This window comes from Apus apus, chromosome 15, assembly GCF_020740795.1.
Source record: "Apus apus isolate bApuApu2 chromosome 15, bApuApu2.pri.cur, whole genome shotgun sequence".
Taxonomy (NCBI): Eukaryota; Metazoa; Chordata; class Aves; order Apodiformes; family Apodidae; genus Apus; species Apus apus.
In genome coordinates, this window is record NC_067296.1 from 3,525,120 (window position 1) to 3,548,187 (window position 23,068).

General features: G+C 41.0%; 1 protein-coding gene across 4 annotated transcripts in view; it reads left to right on the top strand.

Moving 5' to 3' along the window:
* Positions 1 to 23,068, top strand: part of PTPRT (protein tyrosine phosphatase receptor type T) — a 435,474-nt gene that overhangs the window by 267,048 nt on the left and 145,358 nt on the right. For all 4 annotated transcript variants that reach the window (XM_051633170.1, XM_051633173.1, XM_051633172.1 and 1 more), the window contains exons 8-9: positions 18,745 to 19,041; positions 20,378 to 20,487. In XM_051633170.1, coding sequence (XP_051489130.1) covers positions 18,745 to 19,041; positions 20,378 to 20,487 — 407 coding nt within the window. The remainder of the gene's footprint in view (positions 1 to 18,744; positions 19,042 to 20,377; positions 20,488 to 23,068) is intronic.

Below are 23,068 nucleotides of genomic sequence, written 5' to 3' on the forward strand. Positions count from 1 at the left end.
CCTGCTCTACCCGAGGAATATTTTTTCCTACTGGATATAGGTAGAAATTTAAATCAGATGCCCTTTAAATAAACCTTTTTCACATCTCATGCTCACTTGTGGCTACTGATGGATAGCAGATATTTTTGTCTCTTTCCTTACTCTGTTTTAAAATCCTAGGGGAAAATAACCAGGAAGAACATTTTTTCCATACTTCATATTCCAAGAATGAGATTTGTTATGCAGAGCATCAGCTTCTGAGAATGCAGCTTCCATCTAAGTCTCCTTAGGTGCGGTGCTCTAAAAACCAGTGTGGGGTGTTCTGTTTTATTTCTTTTGAAGCATTAGGCACAAAACTAGGGGGGGAAACACATAGTTATTGACTTTTTATCAGATATGTCAGCTCTTACATACCTTTATTCAAAGATTCTTAGTTTCTTTTGAAACAGACTCTGTTTTTTAGGCAAAAATACAGAGATGCTCCATCCCTGGAAGTGCTCAAGGCCAGGATAGATGGAGCTTGGAGCAACCTGGTCTAGTGGGACTTGTCTCTGCCCGTGGCAGGTGGATTGAAACTAGACCATCTTTAAGGTTCCTTCCAACCCAAACCATTCAATGATTCTTCAGAGTAAATTGCAGTCTGAGCCAAATTGCAGCAGTTATCTTCCCAGGAAAACTCTTCCCATATTAACATATTGAAGTAGTTTTGATCTGTTTTCCATCAGAATCTTTTGGATCTTTATGCATGTAGAGTGATGAATTGCATCAGAAGTCCATACCGTTCTTGCACCAGAGCTCAACTGCTGAGCTGTGCATTTGCTCTGCTTCCCTGTCAAGTTATTAATTATTGATGTATTTAGTTTAGGAACTGGGATCTCAGAAGCCTGACACTTTCAAACTTAATTCACATAGGCTGTTCCTTCTCCTTCCAAGCTTCTAAGATGGTGCAAATGTCCCTGAGTTTGCAGCAGAACAGCTTCCCAGTGTGCCATCATTCCAGGCTCGGAGCAGTCGGATGCAAACTCCACGTCTCATCTTCCAACCCTTCCTGATTAGCAGACCAGGATGAAGTGACAAGGCTGTTTTTTTATCACCAACCTGTGAGAGTGGAAATGCCAAAAATATATTCTTATGTAAAGGCTGGTATTTCAGCTGATGAGTTAAGTAAGACTGATTTATGGTTATTTCCACCTGGGTATTAATTTCTGCTTATAATAGAAGCAGCAGACACATGCTGTCCACTGCAGCTGAATGCAGCTTTAGTTCACGTCTCAAAGCCATCTCCTAGGAAGTTGGATTTGTCACTTCTTGGATAGGAGGATTATCTTCACAAGAATATTAACCCTGTAGCTGAAACATTCTGGTTTTTCATTTCTGGTTCTTCTTTCTTAATCCGTTACTTTCTGGCTGAGGGACTGTACATTTTACAGCACACTGTGCTTTTGTTTTTTCCTCCCCTCTTTGCTGTTGTTGCCTACCATTTGTGGAAATGCACTCAAGTCAGTTTTAAGCTGCCTGTTGGAATCGTATCCCAGAAGAGAATGACATTAACAGGACAAAACAGCCCCACAGGTAATCAATATATTCAGTGGCATTTGCTGGGTATTTGGGGTTTCCATGGTTGTGCTGCCAAGGATGCACAATCCACATGTTTTAAAGCTAGTTTGGTGGGAGAGTAAATAGGTAAGCATTCTTTAAAGGTGACAAGCATGTTACTTTGCACCCATATGCCTGGAGATTAAAATCTCCTTCTACCAGGAAGGAGCACAAAACTTATTAAGAAAGGTTCCTTCCTCTCAGACGTGTGTATGCTTTGGCAGTGTGGTACAGGTTGTGAAGAGATTCTTCCTTGCTTTGTGCTTTCTCCAAATTATCATCCAAGACTCTTGCAGTGTCAGGGCTTCATTTTCATGCCACTTTGCTTTAGATATAAATGGATTAAGCAATAACATTAATTGAAATGTCTTAGACGGGGGCATGTAAAAGAGGATTTCACACATAACAGCAATATTTTTTCTGTCTCATCTGGCACAATAACCTCATCTCTGTGGGGTTGGAGGTTTGTCTTTTGGCACTAGAAGGTTCCTAGTTTCATTAGGCTGAGTCCTAAAGAGCCTGAAGCCCATAGTGCTGGTAGCTTGAAGGACTTCAGGTAGCTGATGGATCCTCCCCTGTGAAAAGTCTGGGAGCCATAGCTGGGTGCTGTGCCTCTAATGAGCAGCCTCTAACTGGACATGTTATTCAAACCAGCTCTGATAAATTTATTCCAGTCAGCTGAAAGCCTTGTTGCAGTAATGCTTTTGACAAAGGAAAATGAAAGTATGAATTTGAACTGCTATGAGTCAGTACAGAAATCTCCTTATACTGCTCCCTCCATAATAACTTTTCACTTGGTGTACTGCAGCAGTTGCTATGGAATTTATAAGGGATTAGTACTGTATGGGTAATCTATAACCTAGAAACTGTTCTCAGGAGTTTTTTTAATCTCCTTCACTAACCTTTACGTGGCCAGTTGGCTTCCTGTTAAATACCTGCTGCTGGAATCATCTTTACCTTACCCAGACCAGGTAGTCATGGGGAGTCTTCATGTTTCACTTCTGAGTTTTACAGTGACTTACACCCAGCAGCAGCACAAATCACTGCAAAGAAAAAATACAGGATTCTAATGTGGAACAAGAAGTCAGAAAAAATGCATCAGAACTTGGTCAGAAGGTCTGAGCTGTGTCTGTTGAGTCTACAATGAAATGTGATTAACTTCAAGGTGTTTTCTCAGGTGTTTTTTTAAAAAACTTCTCAGTGCAATTCATGTACCTGGAAAGAATCTTTGACACTATGAAGTCCCATTGCCTCACATTGTTGCCCATTATTATGTAAAACCTTTTTCCATACAGTTACTGAGGTCTACTTGAAAACCCAAGTAAAAGGGCTTTTTTTAGCTACAGTTGAATCAGAAGGATATTTCTGCTGGCATTTGGAAATACAAATATACTTTCCTGGTTTGATTGGCCCTTCATTTTCAAAGGAAAAATATAAAGGCAGATGGCTCCTTCCCCATCTGTCAACCACCTTCCTTCAGGATCATGTCACTAGATTTTTGGATCTTCATTCATTTTAGACAAGCTGCTTTCACCAGGAGTGGTTAACCTGAGTTAATTGCTTATCAGACCAGCTAAAATTGTGAGAGTATTAGAGAAATAAATGAAGTATATGCTTCTTGATTCTGGTGAATCTTCTATACCATCTGTCTTTTCCATAGAAGGTACCACCAATAGTTTCTGGGTGCAGGAAGAAGTCTTTCCTGAATGGAAAGGAGGGGGTAAACCAGTCAGCAGACGTTAAGACAAATGCCATCCTGGAGGTAAAGGGCAACACGATTCGTGGTCAATTATTGGGATAGCTTGCTGAGTTCATTCACTCTTGTATCTGAAAGCCATCAGTGCCATACATCAGGACTCACAAATTATTCAGCTGAAGGCAAGTCATCTTGTGTGTACAATAAATATGCTTTGTTGGGATAATGGGATGTTAGCTAGGATGGAAGGGATTTGTAGGCTCTCATCTTCTTCAGTGCTTAGGACTGCATCTGCCATTCTGGATATGTGAGGCAAACTGGTGTACAAGGATGCTCCAGAACAGGATTTTTAACTGAAAAACTAGGGTTTCTCTGTGTTGCTTATTGATTAATGTATATACTTGAAAACTTAACTGAAAAACAGCACAACATCAAACATACAGGTGCAAACTAAGCCTGTAGAAAGACTGCAGCTGGCACGTGCTGCCTTTGCCCCTTGTATCTGATGTGTGCCCAGCTAATGAGCTGGTGTTCAGGAACCAGGGCTGCCCTTCCATGTCTGGAAACCTCCCAGGCACTATTCGTAGGGCAGATCACAAATTAAAATCCCAAACCTTCTTTTACTAGAGGAAAAAAACAACCCACAAACACACCACCACAAAATGTTCTGCAGTTCATCTTCCAGGGAAGCAGACACAGTGTGCTGCTTCCTATTGCACTAAAAAGCCTGTTTAGTTGCCTAAGTTACAGCATAAAGTTATTCCTACATTTTGCTGTTTTCTGCTACTTTCTCTTCACATAATTTCTGAGTAAAAAAAATTCCCTTTGGCTGATTGATTCAGGACTTTGTCTGTTGCCTTCAAAATGTGACATTTGAAAACCCATGCTAATGGACTTTAAATGTGTTGCTCTAAGTTTTAAAGTGATTTTTTTTTAACGTTGAGGTGGAGCACTAATATCTCTTTGGGTAAAATCTATTGCCTCTAGAAACAATACTTTAAAGTTCAATAATATTCATGACTACATTCCCCTTGTAATTGCATCACTAAAAGAAAACCAAAGTCCTTTGCAAGTTGGCCTTGTCTGAAATAGCTTTGCAAAGGCCTGATTTTTACAACAACCTATTGCAAAAGACACAAATAGTGCCAGAGTAGATGAATAGCTCAAGTGCAGTAAAAATCCAGCTGCAATTGTCTGGAACTCCAGTGGTCCATTTCTGCTGGGTCTCAAAGTGGCTTTCTAGGCCAATCTATATCTAATCCTGATGCTGCTGATAATTTATAACCTTGTCATATCTGTGGGCAAGTGTAGTGGCCACCCTAAGAGTGTCCCTAGCAGCTTAATTGCTGACCTGCCTGTGTTACATATTGGATAGTTCCTCCTAGAACTGAGAAAACAGTTATTAATCAAAAATGCAAATATGGAACTTGCCATATTGCTGCATATCTACAAAACTGACATTCCTGCTGTTGGTGGGTTTGTAGCTGCTGGTAAGGTCACCTGTTTGATGAGGTTTAAAATGAAGGGTTGTGATCACCAAGGGCATGGTTTGCAAGTTGATCTATGGTCCAAATGTCCCTGTCACATAAAATGCAGGAACCATTCTCCTAGTGCACTATTCATTATCAAATAGTCCCACTGGAGTTTTAACTTTTAAGACTGCAGGTTTTCAGGTTTGAGGAACTGAAGGCAGATTTTTGCTTGGTGAGTGCACAGCAAAGTTCACGTTGAGCAAAAGGAAAGGAGCACTAGTCAGGTCCTTGCTCCGTGTGCCTCTCAAATGACCCAGCAAGATCCTGATTGCAGCTGCTGCATTGGTTTGGGATGTGTGTTGTGCCCAAAGTGGGGTCTGTTCCCTGGTGTGCTAGAACCCAGTCCACACAGAGTCAACATCTTTGCCTTAATATCCAGTTCTGCACAGAACAGGGAGCAGGGTGGGGTTCCACAAAGCAGGCTCAGCTTCCTGAAATGCAAGTGCTACTTTTATACCCAAAATGTAATTTTTTCCCCAAAAAATGTTACTTATTTCAATGAATGACTGACATCATATGCACTAAAAATAAGATTGACATGAATCTATGTCCCACAGTGAAAACAAAGAGTTGGCAATTTAAAAAATCTATTTTTTTTCTTGCAAGCAGCTCATGAAAAGCTTTTAGTGATGCATGATTGCAGACCAGCAAAATGACATTATCATTGTCTCTTCACCACCACCAGGCTTTAAGTTCTTCCATGGTACTGCAAGTTAGTAGTGGATATTATATGCTGTGTTTGTATTTACAAGTGGTGATAAATTACTAATCACACCAACAATTAGCAAGCAGCTCACCTGATAAAAGGAGATGCCCTCAGATAGCTGCTGCAGGCTGTCATTTGCTCAAGGACAAATAATGTGTTTTAGAGGAAAGATGTTGGCTTCAGCCAGAATAATTAGAGAAAATGCAGATGAGAGCTGTTTGTCTGATGGAGCTCTGTCCACTGTTGCTCTCAGAGGGCCCTCTTGAAAATCAGGTCTGTAATGGATATTATGCAGATTTGAAAGAAAAAATGAAACATGGGACTTTTTTATCTGCTTTTGATGTTACATTCAGCTGCTTTCATCTCAGAGGATAAAAGTAATTGTACAATAATCCCAAAGAGAGTCAAATACACGAATCAATAAACTGCTCTCGCAGGAGAGTTTATTTTGAGGAGCACACTGGTGCCTGACACTTCCCAAGCTGTTAGGTTTCCATTAGGGGGTCTTGTACTCTTTAATTCAGATAGTGATGTCTAGAACATCCACAATGAATAACACAGACTCTTTGAACATCATAAAACAGGAAGAGCTTTTTACCTCTTTTGGTTGACATCATAAATCTTAATTGAGTGCTGAGGCAGTTACTGTCTTTTTATTTGTGTTTTGTTTTGGCCTGTGCAATGAAAGCAAAGGGCCAGGGCTTCCATTAGACAGCAGGAATGTGGGCAGCTGGGCAAGCTTCCTCTGCTGAGCATTTTTGTATCTTGCCTGTGATGTGCAGAGGTAGTTTGAGTCCTTTGTATTCCTTTTCTCTGCAGTGTTTTCCAGCGATCTTGGGTCTTGCATTATTTTCTATCTCTTACTATTTATTTTTTTAACCATTTCTTGTGCATTCTTTAATTAATACCTTGATAGCCCCTCCTCACTTTTGTGTGACCTGCTCTGAGAGGCACCGAGAAAAAGGAAATACAGGTTTTCAAAGTGCAAATGTGAGAACAAGTCGGGTGTTTCTTTCTTGTATACAGCTCTGACTGGGTTTGCCTATGCAGGAAGTTTGCCTCAGAATACAGATTAATCCCCTTTCCATAACTCAGACTGTGAAGCAAAGAGGCAATATCAAGAAGAGTAGGAGGTGGAGCAAGTGGTAGGATCTGTTTCCAGAGGGTTTCTATAGTCCTGTGCAAGGACCACCTCTTTAGGGTCTGTCAAACTTTTGCATTTTGGCTGAAAATCCTAAAGGTAAGCAAACCCCCAGCATGATACTTGGGAAATCTTCAATAATTTCCAGGAGGGAGATGAAGGGAACATACATTTTGCTCATGCTTGATCAATTTTTAAGCTTAAGCCTGTGTCTTCTGTAGGGAAGCAATTGTACGTATCTCTAAAGTTAACCTTTCCCTCTGGAGTGTGGTGGGTTTTTTTGGGGGGTTAGGTTTTTTTGATGTGGGGTTTTTTCTTTCTTCTGTCAACATGAACACCCACCACAATCTGTGTGATTGAATTAGATGAAATGGAAGAGTTGTGGCCCATGTGTACACAGTTCACAGATAGTAACAGCTAAATTTTCAAAAGACTTGAGTTGTCCTAAGTTGCTCTTGTCCTGTCCAGTGTAAAATTCAATATTAGAAGTGAAAGGACCTTTAATCCTCTAGAGAAAATGGTTTCCCTGCTGTGCACAGTCAGTCTGGAGGAGAAATCTGTTGGACTTGAACTTACAGCTGATTTGTTGGCAGAAGGGAAATAGGGAAGTGGGTTTAGAGAGGCATTGGAAGAAGGAGGTGGGAAAGATGATTATGTAGGGCAGCTGGGCGTGAAGAGCAGGGAGGGAGCTGGGATGTCTTTTGAGGATGAAGGAGGAACAAAGCCTGAGACTGATACCCAGTAGTTGACAGGTATCAGGAATCCAGGCTGATGAGGAACTACAGTCCCTGTTGGAGAATGGATTGGGATGGGCTGATAACTCAAACTGGAATAAGAAGTCTTAGGAGCAGATATAATTGAGGACTTTGTGTATGGAATAAGTGCTGGAGTGGAGAAAAGACTGAGCTGAGGTGGGCAGAAGACACAGTGATGGGGGTATGGAAAATGGAAGAGTGAAAGAGTAGAAGAAAAGGTGGTGGTTAAACATATTTTCAGCCATAATTTAAATTAAGTCCTGCAGATTTTTTTCCTACCCAGCTTGTTTTGGTTTTTTGTTGCTACTTTGTGCAAGAAGCACAGAGATGCTTGGGTGCTGTGATGGTCAGACCTGATGCTGTTTGTGTGTACCCTTGAGGGGAGCTTTGGGCTACTGTGGGACACCAGGGTACTGAGGGGGTTGGACGGGCTCTTGTTCTGTCCCCTGATACCATAACCACTGCAAATTCTCTCACAGTGCACAGGCAATTCTAACTGGACTCTACATTTGATTGCTTCACTTTGTAGCTCTAATGCTCCCGGATTTTAAATTTCAGATGAAGTTTTCTGAAGATTAAGAGGGAACAGAAAGTGGTTGTATCTGTAAATCTTGAGAGAGGAGAGCTGAGTGGGCATCAGTTGGAGATCCCTGATGTTTCTAATGTTGTGCTTCTTGAGAAAAATTATAACCATCTAGCTAGCTAACACATCTCCAGGAGGAATGTTGTTATTTTAATAGCAAAGCAGTAAACTTTTTTTTTCTCTGTTCTCAACAGAAGATAATTATTAACAGCTGGAGGACAACCAACCATCAAACTGACCTTTTCAGCACTTGTTCTAGGTAGGAACATTAGAACAAAATGGAGTTAGGAACACTATTTTCTTTATATAAATTCAAAGGTATATTAAAGGAACAGGGAGTGTGTCTTTCCATAAATGCTGTTATAACTTGCAGGCCTGTGGTGCCAAGCTGTGGCAGTAGTTATTGGAATGTTTCAGTGACATATGAACAGATCTTTTCTTAGAAGCCCTTAGCTTTCCTTGACACACTTTCAGCAAATGGATTTCCAATAAGCATCTACCTCCTTTCTCCTCTTTCCATTTCAAAATGAACTCTTTCAGGGCACAGTAGTGCATTTGTGTGGAAATGGCTTTGCTGAGAGATTGAAAGGCAGGATCTGGATCAGTTCCCTGCACGAGCTTTGCAATACCCCTGAAAAGTGTTGTGATCTGTATTTGGCGCCCAGAGCATCGCTGAAGCTAGTGAGGGGAAAACTAATCTCTTGCGCTTTCATTGGCAGCACTGTCTCATAGACTGATCCTAATGGGGTGGAAATGAGCTCAGCTGCCTAATTCTGTTAAAAACATAGGCTTTTTTTCACCCATGAATGCTCATCTGCTTCCTTCTAGCCTTGTTGTTAAAGCTGTGGCAGCAGAGAATCCAGCCATAGTTGCTGAAAACAAAACACGCTGCTTTTTTTTTCCACTTCAGTTCTGTTCAGTTTCATTTTTTCATGCAGTAAGAAATGGCCAGGGCAAGAGACTTAACTCACCCAGAAATCCAATCCAAAAACATTCCGAAGTATAAAGACCCCGATGTGGGCAAATGAGCCTTTCCCTAACTTTTAGGGCGTGACTAACTAGCTTGCTCATTAGCGTTGTAATTTGAAGTAGTGCTGTGAACCTTGCTTCCCTGTCTGTGTTTCAGCCCCCACAGATGAGGACAGGGCACCCCCAGAACCAGCTGTGGCTCTTGACCATCCAGCCTCATTGCAGCTGCAACCCATGTGCAAGCAGCCAGTTCAGCCCAGGGTTTTCCACTGCCTGGCTCAGTTTTGGGTGGGAGGGGTTGGGTTTAGAAGCTCACAGCTCTCTGGTCCTGGTGAATCTCACTTCCCAGCTAGTGGGTGCCCACTTCCCTGCTCCTACCTGGGAGAGATGAGGAAAATAAGCAGGGCTGTGAATCTGCATCCATATTTCCCTGTGCCTGCAAACGAGGACCTGACTGTTTGCTGTCATCTAGACAGTCCAGAGCAGTGTCTACACCTTCAGGTCCATTAGGGTTGACCTTCCTGTGCTCATTATAACCAGGGCTCTGGTTTTTTTTACTTCCAAGATAAATATACCAGTATAGAAATTTGTAGGGAAGCTTAAAAACTGAACATCAGCACTCTTTGCATGGATATTGCTCTTTTGACATCCTTTTTTTGCCCTTCTGAAGCCTGCAGAAAGTTTCCTGATGGCAGAGTCTAGTTTCTTTCTCTGAGGGAGCTATGGATGTTTCTTAGGCAGGACTTATGTTCTTATGCACAAGTTCATGTAATGATGTCCCTTGTAAGGGACTTCCATGACTATTAATTAAATTGTGCTAATAGTCTTGTAAAATGGTAGCTGGCTGCTAATTGCTTGCTTTGCTATGTAAATGAGCTGAGAAGTGGTTGAAAGGATGTATCCAGGCCTACACAGCAATTAGGGATTAGGGAATGGGAAGTTACAGCTCTCTGTTAAAAGGCAGTATTGAGTAAAAGAGAACAGCAATAATTTGATATTTTTTGGTGAAAAGTCCTACTTCCCAGGGGTCTGTTTGTAGGTTTGGGGGGCATTTTTTGCTTGCTTTTTAAACAGAAAAATACTGCAGTTCCTCAAAGCTTAGGAAGGAAGTGGGTTGAAGTTCCCCTGGGGAATTTTCCTGGATAGAATGAACTCTGCTGTGATCCTAGTGGAGACTCCACCACTGCCTTAGCCTTCCTGCAGGAGCAGGGCCTTGGCTGTTGGGGATCCCTGCTGTGCACAGCAGGGAACAGGGAACAGCACAAGCAAGGCTGAGAACAGAAGCCTGCAGCAGTAGAGTGAGGCCATGGGGCAGCAGGGAGATTACAGGTGCTAGGAACGATTTGGAATCGTTTAGTAGTCATTTTCTGAGCAGGCAATTAATCCAGTTGCATTTAAATAAATAAAAAAAAAAGGCTGCTGAATTTAAAAAGGTGTACTTGGGCTGAAAGAAAGACTTGGATTTCCATGTGACTTTAAAAGTGTGTGTTAGAGGATATTAACAAAGCTTCTGTAATGCTGATACCATGGCCTGTATGTGCAGATTCCACTAAGTGTCCTGGCTCTGTTAGAAGCTACAGACTCTTTATAGACAGTGTTTCTGAAGAACTGGCTGTTTCTCTGTGTTTTTTCATACATGATGCCTGTACTGAAATCTGTTAGGGGTATTTTCTTAGAGGCACTCTGATCAGATATAAATGGCCTTAAAGAAGGGCTGGTCCTACCCCTGACACTGCTTTTTTTCCTCCCACTTTCCTCTGGCATAAGTTTATTCTGCTTTATTTTTATTTGAGTCAAAAGTGCAACGGGATCCTAGGAAAAGGGCAATTATTGGGCTAAATGCAGTGCATTGATTTTGTTGAGAGCAAACCTTTTTATATGTTCTCCACTATCCCAAAGAGTGTCTATAGCATTTGGAAATGAACATTTGTTCAGCTGTGTAGGCTCACATAACAGCTAACCATCCATGGCATTAACAGCACTGCGTTGCTGCCTTCAGCACCCTAGTGCAAGGGAGACATGAGCATGAAATTAGAATTAAACAGCTGGTCATAAATTGTGTCTAGACCCTTGCTAAAAATGTGTGCTGGATTACATTGCAACCAGTACTCAGCTGCAGGAACTGGAAGGTCTCTTGCTCTAGTTAAAGGAGTAACTGGAAGAACAAACTGGTTGACACAGTCTCTGTTGTGCTTTCCCCAGCTGAATTTCCAGCCACCCACTCTTGAGGATTCCCCATTTGTCTAAGCTCATTATTATGGTTGTGACATATTCTACTTTGCTCCAAGTATTTCTCCAGTCTTAATATTTTTAGCAATTGAAAATGTTGGTTTTGTGGGTGTTTTTCTGCTGCCTGATTGGCAGTGCTGTAGAGAGAACATCCCTCGAGTTGTATCAGGTACAGGAGTCAGCTGATCCCCATCACGTAGAGATTCTTCATGTCTGACCACCCAGAGCTGGTGGAAGAGGCTGTCAGTGCTGCTCCTGAAGCTGGAGAAAAATGGATGAGCCTCAAGAAGTTTGGGGCAATTGGGGTATTTCAGTAGTGCTGGCAAAGCCAACACTTCATCAGCTGGTAGCTCCTGCTGGGTCTAGAAGTTAAACTGGAATTTTTTAATAGATACATTATTTTTGTTAGCATTTTTTTGGTTTTGAGATGCTTCCAAATGAACATAGAGAATTCACCTTGCAAATTGTAAGGACATAAAAGGAAGCCAAAGTTAAGAGCCTGTCTGCAAAAGCAGTGCCTTTCTTTGCTGCTCAGAATAATTCAACAGCCCCATGGCTGGGCAGAGGAAGCCTGCCTCTTACCTGCTCTTTTGATTACCTTATTTATTTTTATGGAGATAATTTATGTTTTGTCAGGATCTACCTTATATGTTATTCTAATCCCTTCCACTTATTCCATTCAGAGATAAAAACAGAAGCACACAGAGGAAGAGGTAATAAAAAGAAATGTACACACACAGTAGTAAAATCAATAGTTAAAATAAATATTGATGCATAATAACATACATTTGTGACAAAACACGTTTTACTCGTGTTTGACAAAAAACAAGTGGTTTGCCTGCTTTGTAATCTCACTTTCATTAGCATATTTAATTATGCTTCGTATTGAATCATCAAAATGCCCAATAAGGTACTTTTTGTTCCCAGCCATGGAATACCACTGCTATGTGTATCCATGAGAGATGTTTTTAATAAAACCAGTAATTACCCTTTATTGTTGTTTTAAATTATTATTCTTTAAGTTTGTTAGGGAGCAATAGTTTAGGGATAAGAAGAAGAAAGCTTTCATTTTACCACTTAATAGCATAACAAAATAAAAGCCATTTAAACAGATGCTAATAAATCTTTTTTTAAGAAGCAGTGCTTAATTATCTTGCAGTTGTTTACAAGTGAAGATGGGGCAGCTCCAGTTGGTCTAAACTGGAGCAGCACGGGTCAGTAGTGCTGGGGCAGGCACTGGTACCAGTCTGCACTGGTATGTTGTGGTCCTGCTCTCCACAGCCTTCACTTTTCCTGTGATCTTGGGCACCTGCCAGCCTTGAAATCTTGAGTTCCTGCATGTGATGGGCACATCCTGTAACAAACTATAAGGTCTGCCAGGTTTTGCAAACATCACATAGACCTGGGCTTAATTTAAAGGCATTTTGGTTGATTTTTCTTCCTATTTTTTTTTAATTTTGTTTTGTTTAACCAGGTTGAACTAAGAGACCAGAGGATGTTTAATGGGGTTTGTAATGTATCAAATGTTTCCCACCCCCCACACCTCCCACACCTTTTTTTTTTTTTCCCCCTCAAATCTAGGGTCTTTCTTTCAGGGCAGAATTCAAAGCAAAATTTGCATCTGAGACAAGACCAGATGAATCAAAAAATGAAGTGAATGTGCTGTGAACTGAAGCAAAATGACCATGTTAAGTGTTGACAGAGCTCAGTCCCTGGCTGATCTAAGCACATCCTCTGTTATCTGACTTATTTCATCTTTCATTTACAGTAGATTCATCTGTGTGGCAGGGCTCTACCTTCTTCATTCCTCAGAGAATGCCAAGCTTTTTAGTTCATCAGCCATAATGACACCTATATGTTTTGTGTATGGCTTGGGGTTTAGTTGATTGTAGGTATTTCAAGAAACACGTTGTTTGTTCCATGGTGATTTTGTTGTATCAATCTTACCTTTTTCTTTCTCTTTTCTCTCTTGCAAGTTTCTCTCAGGACATGGTTTTCTGTATAATTGCCTGTTTTCAGCTTTGTCTGTTCTGTCTTTGGAGCAGTGATGATATCCAAACTGGTTTTAAAAAAAAGGAAAATTACCTCCAAATATTAAGGAAATGTTCTTTTTGCAGAAAAAGGCAAAGTCAAAACACTTTTACACTACTGAAAGACTAGAGCAGTCTGTTTAATTAGGGGGTTTTATCTGTCATGTCTGAAAAGGCATTTCTGTGCCCTCCAGACTGGGAAGGCATTGAAATATGATGGGCAGGAGTTGTGAGGCTCTGAGAAGGAACTTTGTCACAGCCAGACGTGCTGCCCTACAGGGATGGACAGAGTTGTCCTTCACTCTGAGAGGTCCACGTGTAGGATGTTGTTCTGAAAGGTCCACATGCAGGACATTGACATGGAAGGTGTTTATGGAACAACTTGTCTGTCAGAATCTCTTTGAAGAGATGAACAGTTCCCACTGTGGAGTTGGTTGTTTGATCCTGAATCATCACACACACTGAATTGGGCATTTAAGGCAAACCACTTGAATGCTTTTGTGCTCTTTACCTTGCTATGTCTTTTTGATAGCAGGTATGTTTCCCTAGACTTGTTTCATCGTGTGGAAATTTAAGGAGGAAGAGGAGGAATAGGGAATAAAGGTGAGACAGAGAAGGTTTCAGCTCTAGTCTAATATCTGGAGTAAAACCATTGTCAGAGAAGTTACTGTTTGGGTTTTTATCTGTGGAACAAGAATTATGTCTTAGAAAAACACACAGAAAACAGCCAAACAGCTGATCTACCATCATGAGGAGTTTTGTTGCTCTTGCATGAACAGCGGTCACTGAGTCAATTGATTGAGAGAGTGAAACATTCTATGAAGCTCTCAGCCATTCTGTGATTATACCAAATTTCTATCTTGTAAATTAAAATAAACATAGATATTTTCTTAGCTACAGAGAGAGGTTGTACCAGGCTGGTAGTTGGGAGAACACAGGTTTTGGTCTTACTATCAACTGCCAGAATAGCCAGTCGTTTTGCCTCATTCCAGTCCACCCAGAGGGAAGGGATGGGAACCTTTCTGGGATGCCAAGGTGTTGTTTGGCCTGCTCTGGTTGGTGTGCCTGGCTGATGAGTTCAGGTGTTGGATGTATTGAGAGGTTTATTTGAAACCATCCGTTCAGGACTCATGGGAAGCTGCTGCACTTGTTGCACTAATTTTTCTTCCCTTTGGGCATTCTCAGTCTCTGTAACCTGCTGCTGAGCAACAGGATTCAATCAGTGGACCCTTGCACTGCTAATAAACTTGCTCTGCTGCTCACTGTAGGGTCAGGAGACGTGGGCATGGGGCCTCAGACAAGAATGGGCATGGTCTGCTCAATGTCATGCCTTTACTGACAGGAACAGTTTCTTGCAATTAGACTTCTGCAGGAGATGGTTAACCTGGGGGCAAAAGCTGATGGACTCCGTTGAACTTCACTGCTTAGCTTGAGCTTCATGTTCAATCCCCAGTGTTTCACCATGGCTTCCTCCCCTCTCTGTTCTCTTCTTGTTGGAGGGATATAAAGCAGAGCCAATTGTCATTAATAAACTAAATCAACCTTTGCCTTTCTACAGCTCACCTTGAGCAAGAAGACTGCAGTGAACAAAATGAGATCTGCAACACTCAATAAGGAAAGAGCAAAACCAACCATACAAGTCAACTTTTCTGCAAAATGGTGACATTTTGATAGCAGAAAATGCAGTCTCTGAACATTGCAGGTCATTTCTGGGTCAAAAACGTTTGCCTACCTGGGCTAAGGCCTGAGAACACAGCTTGAAGGGTCACTGGGAGAGTTTGGTTCCATTCAGGCCTCTTTCACATCACAATTACTTCAGGAAGTTTCCTGGCCTGCTGAATGTTTGCTGCAGCTCCCAGAGCAATGATAGGTATCGGAGCATCAGTGGGAGATGTGATATTAAAAGTATTGTTCAGCCCTTGATTTTGATGTGACCATTCAAAGTGTAATCAGTAGTTCCACCAGGCTGAAATAAAAGTACAGCATTTGCACAGCGAAATCCCAAAGACTGCAATATTCTTTGCATGGGTTCAAGACTAATTCTAATAGATCAGTGGCAGCTGTTTCATTGCTCCTGGTTCTAAAGAATTTCCTTAGGTTCTTTTAAGTTCTTAGTTTTGGTTTATACAGGTTACACCAATCTCTTTTTAGAAATGATCTCTAAGTATTCCAATTGGGCCAGCCTATTTCTTTCTTGCTTTGGTAAGTATTTTTGGGCAGCTGAAGCTGAGATACATATTAGCAGCTTTTTTTTACACTAACCAAGGGCAGGGTTAATATTTTCAGGATTTTTCTTGCATTGTTTGGAAGCTATAATTTCATGAGCACAAAAGTAGAGCAGTTTGTCCAGTTTCAGATACTCACAACAAGTAGAGGACTGTAGATCAATTAAACTTTGTTTGTTTTCTTGTTCATTTTTGGGAAAAATACATAATGATCACACAATGAAAAGTAGGTGATATTAGCAGAGTCCCCAGGCAGATACTACAGACCTTTGAGATTGAAATTAATAAAGGTAAACTTACATAACTAAGATGTGAAAGGAGTTAAATGGAGAAGGTTGTAGGAACCACTGCACTTTAAAACCAGCAGTACAAAACCTCATCTTTGAGAATGAGTTTCAATGGTTTATGCTGCAGAAGAAATCAGTGTGGCAACAGGAAAACAGGCTCAAAATTACATAGTCTCACTTTTGAGAAAAAGCAAGTAGAAACTGAGAGGAGGGAACCAGAGAGAACATAAAAGTTTCCAGGTCCAACTTCTTTTTGTTTATTTAATTCCAGTCGGTTTTCTTACTCTCTGAATCTAAAGTTTAAATTGTTTTTACTTATTTATTCCCTCTTTGCTCAAAAATCTACAAGGTTGTTAGATGTGAAGTTTCTGCACCTGCTCTTTAGAGACTCCTCAGGCTATGGGTGTTTGTGAAACCTGCATGGCATTCCTGTTTTCACTATCACCTACTGCATCGTGATCTCATTTTTGCATTGAAAAGATCTCACATTTTAGGATTATCAGCCTGAGAACAGACAGTTCTTGGGAGAACGTGGTATGTTCTGTGATTGTGAAGTGAGGTCTGCTTGGAATCTGTAATTTAGTTTCTCACTTTGCAACTCCAAGTAAACTGCTGATAGGCTGGTTACTCTCTTGAAAAGCTTCTGCTGAAAAAAAGAAAAGAAAGGCCTCAGGGTGTATCTTAGAGCATGTACAGTAAAATTTTGAGTAGAATTAGAAACTGGTTAATACAGGCAGGTCCTGTGACTCATAACTCTAGGTAAGAAAGGAAAAGGTAAATATAGACAACACGAGAAAGCAATTCAAAAAATGCAGGTGATCTTCCATAGTGCAGGTTTTGGACATAGAACTTGGTGAGATGATACTGAGTTAGTTGTTCTTTACTCACTGATGGAGTCAGCACATCTGATATCAATAAACCTAACACCCTCTAATTAGCCATTCATTCCATAACATGACAGACTTAAAATAGTTGTAATTAAAAACCAAAAACCCAACAAAAACCCATGGAGACTGTCATTTTTAGCTGCATCATTGTCTTGGCATAAGAAGTCTTTACTGTGTCTCAGCCACAATCTGGGTTGGGGTCTGGAGCTGATCACTTTCTGTGGTGGAGAGTCCTGAAGGACAAGCATCTGCATCTGCTTTTGGGTTTCTTTCCTTTCAGTGCACCTTGGAACAAGCCTTGTACTCACCTTTACAGTGTCAGAGACTACAAGATTTCACAGAACCATCTCTTTATCTATTCAATTCACCTACAGAAATGTTCTTTTTATGGTTTTATAGTAAAGGAGCTATTATCACCTCATGTTAATTATGTACATGTATATCCATGCACGCAAAGTTCCTAAGTTCCCAAGTATAATTTCTTTTTGTGACACACAATACCAAATAATATAATTTAAGAGGTGTTTTTTGGATGTTAAGGGAATGTGACGACGTATATAGAATCCTAAACCAGTTGCCAGCTTTGGACCCCTGATCCTTTAATATTAATTGTATTTGAAAAATGTCTCTCTGTGTGTGTATATAAAGATTTGGAATGGTTTTGTTTCAGAAGTAGCTGTTTCCCCACTGGCAATCACTAAGGTTTCTTTAGAAGTAATACAGAATATGCTGGCTGTTACAGTGTATTTTCTGCTAAGCATTAGTAGGTTGCAGGCAGGATGGCTGGTGTGTGCTTTACTTTCAAGAATTACTAGAAGGCTTTTTCTCCACCTTAATTATGTTTCAAAGAAGTGGAACTGGTATTTGGGGGTCCTTGTGACTTTTGTTGTTTCCATGAAAATGTTTATTCCTTTCATAGGTTGAGATCGTGAGAGAACACGAGAAGGGGGCGAAACACTAAATTGTGCTATAAATCAAGAAAGCTTATGTGAAATTATGCATTTTCTAATTACCTTGCTTAGATGCATGTTGAGTGAAAAAGCAAATGAGTTACACAAGTTGAAGAAATGTCAGATAAACAAATTATGATGGGGAATATTATTACCATCTGACGTATCTCAAGCTCTGATTTTACTCACTCATCCTTCATTCTTTATGTCTCCATGTCTAGCAGTGCATGCATTTATATTTTATATAAAGGACAGAGTCTGTAGTCACAGCATTTGAGTTATGCTGTTAAAAATAAATTGAAGAACAGCAGATGAAAATGATTCCTCCATATGAATATTCAAACTGTACCTCAGTCAGATACTGTAGAAAGCATAATAAAGGGCAGTGAAACGTTGATGGGGCCAAGGTATTGATAAGAGCTGAAATAAAAGTTTAATTGGCACAAGGTTGAGATGACTCTGACAACTTGCTCAAGGAGTGGGATGATCTGCTTCTTTGCTGCATTGCCAGAACATACAAGAGCTGAAAATACTGAGGAGGCAGTAACACTGGGATGGTGGAAGTCCAACAGTTGGGCTCTTGATTGTGATTCCTTACACTCTTGTGCTTTAGGCTCTGAGCAGGGTGGGTTTAGAGTGGACAGGAGGGTGTAAGGGCTGTGTAGCTACATCGAAAGCTCAGAGACTTGGGTTCAGTCTTTCTCTGGCAGCCATTTCCTGTGTGTTTGTGTCACTTGGAAGTGGTCTCACCAAAATATTTAGGCACTTTCAAGTAGACCATCAAGTACCTTTTTTGGTGGGTATTTGTTTGTTGTGGGTTTTTTTTGTTTTGTTTTGGTATCTTTTTTTGATCATTTGTTTTTATTTAGAATGAAGGAAGTGTAACTTTCACACTGCCTTAGCTGATGGGAATAATGCTGCCATTGCTGGATTCAGCGAGGTTTCCCAGGAATCAGGAACATGACCACTGTTCAGGGCCCTGTAATGGGATGTTCAGGAACCACTCAGAAGCCTCTAGACATTTCTGGAGCTGACCTTAATTTCTGTATCACTTTTACAGTGTAAATACAAGAACATTCAGAGTTGTGACTCTGGCAATATAGAAGGAAGCGTATTAATGGATGCCTGACCTCTTTTAAGGTCATTTTTACATTTTTTTCAATTTTGCTTGCTTCACAGATCCTGTCCATGGTCCCCAAAATGTAGAAGTGGTTGATATTCGGTCCCGGCAGCTGACGTTGCAGTGGGAGCCCTTTGGTTACGCAGTGACCCGCTGCCACAGCTACAACCTCACAGTCCAGTACCAGTATGTGTTTAACCAGCAGAAATTCGAGGCAGAAGAACTCATCCAAACTTCTTCCCACTACACCCTGCGAGGCCTTCGGCCCTTCATGACCATCAGGCTGAGGTTAGCCCTCTCTAATCCAGAGGGCAAAATGGAAAGTGAGGAGTTGGTTGTGCAGACGGAGGAAGATGGTAAGTTATGTTGAGTTTGTTTGCTTGCTTGTTTTCTTAGACCTCGAAGATATTTCTCTTCCCCTAAGTAACAACATTACCCTCTGTCCCATGAAACTTTTAAATGGCATGTCTGGACAGTGTGTATGCTATGCAAGTAACATTTGTAGGTCTGAATAATTTCCGTTTCACATTCTTTCTTCTGGGAAGGACAGGGCTCCCTGAAGCCCTCAGGATGATCTACACCAGCCTGTGCAGTACATGAACAGCAGCAGGTTTATGTCTCTGGAGTGTTCTGAACTACCCAGGACCCACAGAGCAGCTTCTTTTCATCGTATGGGCAAATACAATCCTGGCATTTGTTGTTTTTCCTTCTGCCTTCACATCAATGGCCCAAAAAGAAATCTCATGTCTTCCTTTCCAGAGTGTAGCTTTTCTTAATGCTGGCCTTCTGGTTGTAGCATTTTATTTATGTCTCAGAAGCCAAGTTCATTTGGTGCTAACTCTTCCTTCTTGATACAAAAGAACTGTTTTCTGGAGGTACTGATGGAAGCTTTGAAATGTTTTTATCCTATCTGAGCTATTTCAGATCAAGGACTCTCATAAACTACAAGCCTCCATTCTGTCTCCTGTGTCACAAAAGAAACACTCTTCCTCTGCCAGAGCTGTGAGGAGTTGCTGTCCTGAGTTTCTCTCAGCTGAATGTGGCTCTTTTGCAGTCCAATATATCATAGGAGGGGACATAAGAGGATGGCAGATCTTTCAGAAAAATGAACAGGGTTTTTATCAGACAGGCTTGGAAGTGCATTTAGTTAGTTATCTTCTACAGCATTAACATTTTGCTTGAGTAGCTGAATTTTTTAGCTGGCCTTGTAGCCATAATACAATATAAATCTTGCATTGTTACTTTACTATGAAAATCAATCTTTCACACTGATAAAGGTTTGCAGCCCAGCAGTGTCTTCCTGCCAAGGTGCAGTCTGGCTGTTAAGGTGGGTAGAGCTTTGCTGTTGTGTGGGCAGAGAAGGACAAATTACATTTGCTGCTGTGCTGGAACAAGTATGTACTGAAACTAACTTCAGATTTTCATGGATTCTGAGTTTATTTATCACTTCTTGGTCAGATTAAAGTTTTCTTATTTGAGCTGGCGGTTGAGAATAGGCTTCATATTGATAGTAAATTGGTGCAATGGTAGTGCCTTGAGGGTTTTAAAAACTGTATTATTTCTGTTTGTTTTATTTTAAACTTTGAACCTCCCATCTGGTGGCCTCTCGGTGTCTTCTGATGTGTGTACAACTTGAGTTGCTGGTAACTTCTAACAGAGCTTTTTGGTGTGGCTTTTTTTTCCCCTCTGTAGTTCCTGGACCCATTCCCTTGGAATCCATCCAGGGAGGACCTTTTGAAGAGAAGATCTATGTTCAGTGGAAGCCTCCAAATGAGACAAATGGCATCATTACACTCTATGAGGTGAGGAGAACAGATTGTTGTCAAGGAGTACATGCCACAGGGCCCTTTTCGTATGTGTTTAAGCCAATCCTGAGCTCTGGAGAGATTTCAGCAGGTGCTAGAAGAAGCCTGATTAAAATAGATAAGAATCCTCAAGATAGGCTGCTGCTGTCACTGGAACAGTTTTCCAGTTCAAAAAAGAGAAGATTTCTCTACCAATATTTGTGGCAAAATGAGATCCACCTATTCCCCCATGTCTTGGGTTTTCAATTCCTGCCCTTTTTAATACTGCAGCATCTCCAAGGTCTCTTCTTTTTTTTATTGAGGTAAACTTCTGATAGGTTTTATACCTTATAGTGTTGTTCTGGAGTGTTTCAATGGTACATCTAATCTAGTCCAACCACTTTCCTCACCTCCAAACAAAGATACATCAGGTCATATATGACCACTGACTACCCTGTGTGGGATGAAAAAAAAAGTAGGTGTGATTCTAGAGGAGATGTTTCTTGTAAGGAAGGAGGCCTTGCTGATGTCAGGTGCTTCTGGTGATACTGCATCCATAACATCAGGTACATCCAAGGATGACGGAATGTAAAGGAGGACTGCTTTAGAGGATCACATGAAATGAGAGACAATCCTGCAAGGGAAGGTAGAAGCACCTTTATTAAATATCATAAGTGGTGTGGACTGAGCATGTTTTAGTTTATAGGTTCAGTTTTTACCACAGTAAGGTCAGAACGAGCAGAAAAAAATTGCTTTTATGGTGATGTTAAAGTCTTCACTGTGAATTTGTGCAGCAAGGTCTGACACAGAGGGGCAAGAGTCACTCTTTTTTTTGCATTCTCTTTAATGCTGGGATTTTGAAAAAACAGCTTTTGGGAAAGGCATGGGTGCAAGAAGCAACTTTGCCCCTGCCAACAGGGTTCTGCTCATCTCCTTTTGCCATCCAGCTTCTCGGTGCAGAACAACATGTCTATAACATGTCACTCCTAGTTGTTCTTGCTACTGCTGGCTGTCCCTAACACTGTGCTGGTCAAATGGAAAAAAGTCAAGCAGGTTTAACATCAATGAGCTCTTGCACTACAACATGAGCAAGAGATCTTTCTCCTGGGTTTAAATATAGCTGCACTTGTAAGTTCTCTCTCCAGCTGGCTCACAAGGAGTCGGTTGGATTCGATACAACAAGACTAAAAGGAACAAAAGTTCCTTTTGCTAATTTTGTGTTATTTCAGCCAGGTGATAATCCTTGATGAAAGTAAAGGAGTCATTTTTTGTTGGTCACTGTGGAGACACTTGTGGGAATCTATGCAGGTTGTATACCACCTGTGTGTGCTAGAACTAGAACCACCCCTTGCAGTGTCATGGTTTTGAGGGTGTACTACAGGCTATCCTGTGTCTGTGTAAGGAATTCTGCAGCAAAGCTCTGCATTTTTTAAGGAACTGATCTGAAGAGAATCAGTTGCAAATTCATTACTTTTCTGGCAACATGGGCGACCTATAATGGAAGACATTTAAAAGAATCCAAGTCAAATGATGCAAAAATAACTCCTTTTAATTTTTAAAGAGGCCATTTCCTACTGAAATGTTGCCTTGGGCTGAGCTCATAGAAAGGACTTCAGAAATCTGAGTAGTTGTTCTGGCTGAGCAGCTGCAGAAAGATACTTTAATGCCTCCAGGGTAGTGATGCATCATGACAGTGCCTTTGCCCCTCAGGTCACTTCCTTGCTTGAGCCTCAGTGGAGGCACAAACAAATTTTTCTTTTCTGATAATGACTCTGCGCATATTTGGCAGCTGAAACCAAAGAGAGATCAAGGTGAATTTAGATTCTTCTGCCTTTTCCTCCTCCCCTTCACCTCCAAAAGGATGAAAATCCAAGAGTTAAAAACACCAGGAGAACCAGAGGGCCTGAAAATTGTCACAAATGGGAATGTTTTCCTTTCCTTCCCTTCTTATAAAGGAAAATTAATACAGAACATTCCCATTCTGCATGACGCCCTGAGATAAGTTCATCAGTTGAAGATAAAACCACAGATACTCAGGTACACATAACCAGAGAGATGGGCAGAGCATTTTTGGGGTAGCTGTCAGGCTGCTAAGTCTGTATCACCAGCAAATATGAGCACTTCTTCCAAGTAACAGGAGATCCTGCATTTTAATCTGCTCAGTACATAAAGTGCAGGTCTTTGCACAGCAAGATCTCACCCTACTACCTGCAATTGCAGTTTAATCTTGCTAAAAATACTGACAAACTTCCAGTGTTGTCCAGGTAGTTGCACCTTTTGTATTGCTTGCTTGGTCCCTGGCCTACTATAGGTACTTAAACCTGTACCTTTGTCTCTATTGGTGTTATTTTAAGAATTCATGCTATGTCTCTGGGACCAAAGTGATTCCTCAGTAGTAATGACCTCCAAAGTGTTATTGTAGACAAGGTGCAGCCATTTTTCAGTATCATCATGGCTTTAAGCTGCACTAACAATGTTCAGCTGACCTACTGGTTAACAAGGAAAACAAAGTTAGGGGTCAGTCTGTGATAGGTTTTCAGTTATCTACCATGGCCTACAGTACCAATCCAGGTAGAATCACAGAATTGTTATGGTTTGG